At 35.3% G+C, this 7,603-nt stretch overlaps 1 protein-coding gene across 1 annotated transcript; it reads right to left on the bottom strand.

The window, feature by feature from the left end:
- Positions 1 to 2,009: 2,009 nt before the first annotated feature.
- Positions 2,010 to 3,580, bottom strand: LOC141836501 (uncharacterized). The gene is made up of 3 exons (XM_074724008.1): positions 3,402 to 3,580; positions 3,106 to 3,235; positions 2,010 to 2,994 (listed from the first exon to the last, which is right to left on the bottom strand). The coding sequence occupies exons 1-3, from the start codon at positions 3,535 to 3,537 to the stop codon at positions 2,292 to 2,294; spliced, it is 969 nt and encodes a 322-aa protein (XP_074580109.1). The 5' UTR covers positions 3,538 to 3,580; the 3' UTR covers positions 2,010 to 2,291.
- Positions 3,581 to 7,603: the final 4,023 nt, after the last annotated feature.

Below are 7,603 nucleotides of genomic sequence, written 5' to 3'. Positions count from 1 at the left end.
GAGTAAGTACAAGCTTCCTCCTATGAATTTGTTTAGGTGATAATAGGATTTTCCGAGAGTAAAAATTGATGAATTCAATGTAAGAACACAAGAAGCAATTGAAACTTAGAGCCAAGTATCATACAAGAAAAGCATTTCATCGACATTACGAGTGAGTTGCCGCAAATAAGGACGATCGAAATCTATAGTTCATCCTTCAATCATGAATCAAACAAACAAAAAAAAAACCAATTTCATCCCTCATGCAAAAGCACACAAAAGAGTTGCTCACCAAATTTAATTATGGAGTACCTAAAGGTTTGTCCAATACACTGAGTTAAACACAAAGTCTTATCAAAAATTGTACAAAATTATTTTTAAAAGTACACAAATTTGTTTTCACCAAAATTGTTTCCAGCTGTCCTCAGTTAAAAGGATAACACATGGGAAAAAAATTGGTTAATGAAATGATAAAATATTGGCACGTGGGAACCCACGGGAAACAAATCAAAATAAGAGCAAAAGATCAAAAAAGAATCATCAAATAGACATTTCTTTTTTTGAAAAAAAATCAAAATGATACTTTATTGTTCAAGAATATCTTTATTTTCAGATATTTCTTTTTTTTTGAAAAAAAATCAAAATGATACTTTATTGTTCAAGTCTTATTATAGTAATTACTCGGTAGCTACTATAAAATATAATAGTTACTCGGTAGCTACTATAACATATAACAAATAATATAATTTTATTATAATATTATAGTAGTTACTTAGTAGCTTCTACAATTATATTGATTAATAAAATAATAAAATATTAGCACGTGAGAATCCATGGGAAATAAATTAAAATAAGAGCACAATCAAAATTAAAGAGTATCTCAGATTTATTAAATCGTCAAATATACACTTCTTAACAAAAAAAAAAAGGTAAAAAATGATGTTTTATTTTTCAAGAATACTCTTACTTTCTAACTATTACAAAGTATAATAGTTACTCAATAGTTACTACAACATATAACAATTAGTATAAATTAGTATAGTAGCTTCTACAATTATATAACAGTTACTTAGTAATTTTTATCATTATTTTAAAGTAATTTTGATAAAATTTAAATATTTTTGATAAGTTGATAAAATATATTTTGATATATTTAAAATTTAGGATTTAAGATTTTAAAATTTATGATTTAGAATTTAAGATTTATATATTTATAATTGCACAGCAACTATTTAATAATTTTTATAAATATTTTAAAATAATTTTGACAAACTAAAATTGATTTTGATAAAATGTAAATAATTTTAATCAAATTGATAGTGAATATTTTAATATAATAATAGTTTATATATATATATATATATATATATATTGATTAAAATAAAATAATTAAAATTTTATATTATATAATAACTACTCGATCAGTAGACGTTGCTACAGCATCATCGAAAATAAAAGAATTCTCTAAAAGTGAGAGATTCTTTTGTTTAAAAAAACAAAAAACAAAAACGTTCATTTGACCCATTCGATAAATCTAAGACCCCTTTTGATCATATTGGACAATGATGCCGTGGTATGATATTCAAGTTGTCACCTAGGTATCTGCAGTTTGATCTCAACTATAGCGTATTTGTAAAAAAATTTCTCCAAATGAGAAGCGCAATTAAAGGATGTTGGACCTAGATTGACCGCTGATTCATTTATCCTGGATCCCGGACCGGATTTATTATTTTTTAATTTGTTTCGCATGGGTTCCCACGTGCCAATATTTTATCATTTCGTTAACGTATCTGTCAACCTAACTATTTTGTACGTACATGTTTTCGGTGGAATGAAAGCTCCACCGGTTCTAATGAACTAACTGTCAGAAAGAGCCTCGATTATTCAGATCAATCATTCTACCAAATCGTATCTTTCATGGCTAAAATCTAGTTTTATATCATGTTAGTTCATGTCGGATTCTGATCTAGACGATCTTTTCTTTTTCTCTTTTTTTATTAAATAAAAAGGATAATAAATAGTCGATGAAGCTCACGTGCGAATTTTAATGGGCATTTATGATGAAGAGAGAGAGTAGTGAATAAATTGGAGGTCGCAGTCACGTTATTCATGGCGAGAAGTGACGTCACTGATTGATCGTTTCAATCACCCACAAAACGGCTCCCTCACCAAACACGCCGTCAGAAACAGGAGGAGGAGGAGGAGGAGGGCCCACGCTGCGCGATCTCGAGCAACAACAAGATTCTTCTCGATCCCTCGTGTCATGCACGCTGGCCTCGTGAAGTCGACGGAGATCTAGCTAGCTAATGTCTTCAGTAGAAGCACATGGAGGAGGATCCGCTCAGCATCGTCTCGTCGAGGTAGAGGTTGCCGGAGCCGGCGGCGGCAGCAGCTGCCGCCGCCGCCGCCGCGATCATCGGCGCCATTTCGTATTCCTCCAAGTTGAACCCCAGCTCGTCGGCGCTGTCGCGGCTGCCGGAGAGGTCGACGACGGCGCCCTCCAAGCCGCCGCCGGCGCTGCCGCCGTGGAGGTAGTTCTCGAAGCCCAGCGCGCCGTGGTCCACCTCGTTCAGGTAGGCATCGCCGGCGTAAGCAGCGTTACCGATGCAGCCGATGCCGGCGTTCCCTCCGAACTTGCTGAGGTTGCAAGACTGCTGCTGCTGCTGCTCCGCTGCCTGCAGCAGATGCGACCCACCACCAGCATCACCGCCGCCGCCGAGCAACGCAGAGAAGGGCAATGCGGCATCGAGGCCTTGCAACGACAAAATCAAGGAGTTGTTGGGAGGAGAAGCAGCAGCAGCATCCAATGCAGCACCGGCGTAGGGGAAGCCGTAGTCGCTAAACTGTTGCTGATGAAGCTGCAGCTGAATTCGATCGTGATGATGATGATGATGATGATGAATCCTCCTCGGCGGCGAAAGGATCCCTGAGAACTTCTTCTTCAGCTTCGTGTTCCAGTAGTTCTTGATGTCGTTGTCAGTCCTGCCGGGGAGGTGGCTGGCTATTATGGACCACCTGCATGCACCACCACAATTGTATAATTAATTAAGAGATCGATCGATCGATCTGAGAATGCAGCCAAAGAAATTCAGTTGGCGCCATGCATGCACCGTACCAATTACTAACCTGCTGCCGATGCTGGCGTAGAGGTTGGTGATGATCCTATCTTCGTCGTCAGAGAAGCAGCCATGCTTGATGTTGGGCCTCAAATAGTTGAGCCACCTCAGTCTGCAACTCTTCCCGCACCTGTTCAGTCCTGCACCTCAATCAATCAATCATCTATCATCTATCAATCTATCATCAACGAGAAATAATTAAGAACCACACGTACGTACGTACGAATGCACATTTGCGATATAAATATATGCACGTACGATCGATCGATCGATCGATCGAGTTGATCTATGTGATGATCTCATTACCAGCTTTGTGAGGCAGAGCAATCCAGTTGCCACCAGTGCCATGCTTCTCGACGTACTCCTTCAGCTGCTTGTCTTCCTCAGGAGACCAGTGCCCCTTCTTCACGCTGGCTTTGTCGCAGCAGGGTGCCCTCCCCATCCTTGTCGATCGATCGATCGGCTAATGTGTGAGTGTAACCCAGAGAAGAGAAGAGAAGTAGGTCACATATATATATATATACTTACAATATATATATAAGTGATCGAGGAACAAGAATATAGTGAAAGTATTATATTTATATATATATAATGCTGGGCACCGTCATCATCACCTGTAGTAGAATAGAAATGATCCCCGGCACATGTCTGATCTGATTCACTTTTGTTTTTGGTAGCCTGTAAATTAATTACCTTTACATGAAAAAATCTATCTATCTATATATATATGCAGGAAAGAAAAATATGTATATATATATATATATAAATGTTCCATGCATGTGAGTGAAAGAGATTCTGACATCCATAGATCCGTATACTTGCGGCTCTTTGTGAATTAGGTAGCCTTGTCCCATCACTTACAATTATCATTGTGACTTACCTTCTCAAGTTACACAAAATAAATGCTATGCTGTTATTATATAATATATATACATTGTCTCATCTATGAAGGCATTAAATGGGTTGTTAAAAGGGTGAGATATATCTTTTTTTTCTTACTGAGGTGGAGTTAATTAATGATTATATATATATATAGTGAATAGGGTGTTTGTAATTAACTCTAGCTAGATCACTTAAACAAGAGGTTGCTCATAAACAGCTAGCTTATATAATTAATTTTAGCATGCATATATATATATGTGCAAGAGAAAAAATATGCACTGAATATAAGAAGAAGAGAAAATTAACCTACTCGATTGATATTGTATTTATATACAAGTGAGATGTTAATTTTATCTGGCATTTATTTTAGTGCCTGTGAATATATTGTGATGTAAATGCAGTGCTAGCTAGCAAAAGACTTGCTTAGTTAGATGTGGTTTCTGACATAACAACTATATTACTTCAATTCTCCTCTCGAGTTACTGTTCAAGGACTGTATATCTAATGCATGCATTGTGTTTGTATGTACGTGTTCCTTTACTGTCTTTTTGGACCATTATCACTTCTTCAGTTGTTGGACCATGCATTGAAAGGTAAACTACAATTTACTTGTGTTCGTTATTGAAGGTACTGTTTTTCTTTTTTTATCTACTTGTACTACTTTTCTTTGATGCCTTCTTCACAGTTTACTATTTAGTTAATTATATATCTTCATTCGATTACCTTTGAGCAATGCCTTAACGAAGGGCATTAAGACTCTATTTCTTTAAAGACTTCGACATGTTTAATTATTTAATTGATCCCATTCTTAGGGATATATGCATGTACATGTATGTAGTTTTAAGAGTGGCACACATAGAGAAGAAAAAAAAGAGTGTATATTAGATCCACAAAAGTCAATGTAATTTGAATCCATAATCACCTAGCTAGTCGATAAAATCATGCATGAGAAGCTTGTTTGAAACCATATGTACAAAATTCTTGAGGTCCGAGGTCACATGTATTGAAACACAATCATGGACTCAAGGGTCTCAGCATCACTAGTTGTTCAACCGTTGCATAATTGTTTGTGAAAAGTATCATGTCTCTTACCACCACAATATGTCCTAGGAGAGCACTATCAAGTGTCTTCTCGTACTTTAATAATGTTGAAAGCTATTAAGTTTGAGATATCATGTGCATGTATGTAGTTTTAAGAGTGGCACACAGAGAAGAAAAAAAAGGTGTATATTAGATCCACAAAAGTCAATGTAATTTGAATCCATAATCACCTAGCTAGTCGATAAAATCATGCATGAGAAGCTTGTTTGAAACCATATGTACAAAATTCTTGAGGTCCAAGGTCACATGTATTGAAGCACAATCATGGACTCAAGGGTCTCAGCATCACTAGTTGTTCAACCATTGCATAATTGTTTGAGAAAAGTATCATGTCTCTTACCACCACAATATGTCCTAGGAGAGCACTATCAAGTGTCTTTTCGTACTTTAATAATGTTGAAAGCTATTAAATTTGAGATATCATGTGCATGTATGTAGTTTTAAGAGTGGCACACATAGAGAAGAAAAAAAAGGTGTATATTAGATCCACAAAAGTCAATGTAATTTGAATCCATAATCACCTAGCTAGTCGATAAAATCATGCATGAGAAGCTTGTTTGAAACCATATGTACAAAATTCTTGAGGTCCAAGGTCACATGTATTGAAGCACAATCATGGACTCAAGGGTCTCAGCATCACTAGTTGTTCAACCATTGCATAATTGTTTGAGAAAAGTATCATGTCTCTTACCACCACAATATGTCCTAGGAGAGCACTATCAAGTGTCTTTTCGTACTTTAATAATGTTGAAAGCTATTAAGTTTGAGATATCATGTGCATGTATGTAGTTTTAAGAGTGGCACACATAGAGAAGAAAAAAAAGGTGTATATTAGATCCACAAAAGTCAATGTAATTTGAATCCATAATCACCTAGCTAGCTAGTCGATAAAATCATGCATGAGAAGCTTGTTTGAAACCATATGTACAAAATTCTTGAGGTCCAAGGTCACATGTATTGAAGCACAATCATGGACTCAAGGGTCTCAGCATCACTAGTTGTTCAACCACTGCATAATTGTTTGAGAAAAGTATCATGTCTCTTACCACCACAATATGTCCTAGGAGAGCACTATCAAGTGTCTCCTCGTACTTTAATAATGTTGAAAGCTATTAAGTTTGGAATAGCATGTGTAACAAAAGATAGTTTAGGGAAGAATATATACTAAAGTGTGTTTTTTTTAGTATATATTTTTTGAAAAGTTAAGTTGTTATTAATTTTTCCATTAGCTAATTTATATATCTTCTCGAGATTAATGTCTTGCACCTAATGCTTGAACTAAAATATAGCTACTTTAGAATCTTTAAGATATAAAGAAGCAGCAACCGATCGACAAATACACGACTCAATTATCAAATGGTAGACAAAATGGATACCTTGTTTTTTGGAATCAAGCAAACACCATGTTACTTTAAAGTACCTAGATAACTTATTCTAGTTATAATTAATGATTTAACATGAATAATTACGTGGGATTATTCTATGAGCTTTAAATTAATGATCCTTAATTTTAATTTAAGTGCATATGGTAGCTACGTAAGTCATTTTAAGGTTTAGCTCTTCATGTTCTAATAAAGATTGCCAACTAAACTTAGGATCAATAGAAACATGAGAGAAAAAAATTATTGAAAGAAGACACTCGTGCATGTCTATTGAATTATTAAATGTTCGATCGATCTACAGCTCGATCGAAAACTACCTTACTATTCTAAATAAATGTGTGCAACCACTAATTAAATGTATAACATACCTGAGGACAACACATTCATAGGCAAGAGGTAGTCTAAAAAAATCTTATTCATAAGACGACTATCAGATGATATATATATGAGAAAATTATTCAAGTTTGATAATCTTTGCCACCAAAAAGCTTCAAAACATGATGGAACTAATGAGGCATTATTGGCACCACTATACACGACAGAATTAAGAGGCATCAGAAACAATCCCCAAACATGCATCCTTTTTGGTTCCAAACTGTTATTGGATGAACAGTAGTAAATAACCCTTCAAAGATTTGATCAGATTCATCCACTGGACTTAATAGGACAGAAATGTGGGGACTGATAAAGTCCCAATGCTTTCAATGGCCATTGGCAAGAAATAATGAACAAAAACACAAGTCTGTCTCTCCTGTTTACACACACACACACACACACACACACAAGTATATATCTACCAAAATGGGTTAGGTAATTATACAGAAAAAATATATATGAAAATTAATCCCTACTTGCCACTTTTCTTACAAAAGATGAAACAGTAAGAGAGGAGAAGATAAGCTTGTTGGGAGTGGTTAAGCCTCTGGGAGTAGTTAAAGCTTCACAAATATTTTATTTTGTTTTTTTCCCCCCTGCATAATCACTTGAAAATTCAACTAAATTGAAAAGGGAAGTCTTTAATAAGGTTTTACCCTCACCAATGGAAGTTAATATCATTGCCAAAGGATAAAGCTATAAAACAAACAATTTGAATCCTACTTTAGATTGTTTGTGTACATTTGACTCATTGTTTACATACAGATG

This window comes from Curcuma longa, chromosome 10 (genome assembly GCF_044706935.1).
Source record: "Curcuma longa cultivar G26 ecotype Majalengka, Jawa Barat chromosome 10, ITB_CL_G26_1.1, whole genome shotgun sequence".
Lineage (NCBI taxonomy): Eukaryota > Viridiplantae > Streptophyta > Magnoliopsida > Zingiberales > Zingiberaceae > Curcuma > Curcuma longa.
This window is presented reverse-complemented; position numbering and strand designations above follow the sequence as displayed.

Coding starts and splice junctions, on each gene's coding strand:
- LOC141836501 (XM_074724008.1), bottom strand. CDS start 3,537: ATGGGGAGGGCACCCTGCTGCGACAAAGCCAGCGTGAAGAAGGGGCAC. Junction 3,236..3,401: donor TGCTCTGCCTCACAAAGCTG/GTAATGAGATCA, acceptor ATTGAGGTGCAG/GACTGAACAGGTGCGGGAAG. Junction 2,995..3,105: donor TACGCCAGCATCGGCAGCAG/GTTAGTAATTGG, acceptor TGGTGCATGCAG/GTGGTCCATAATAGCCAGCC.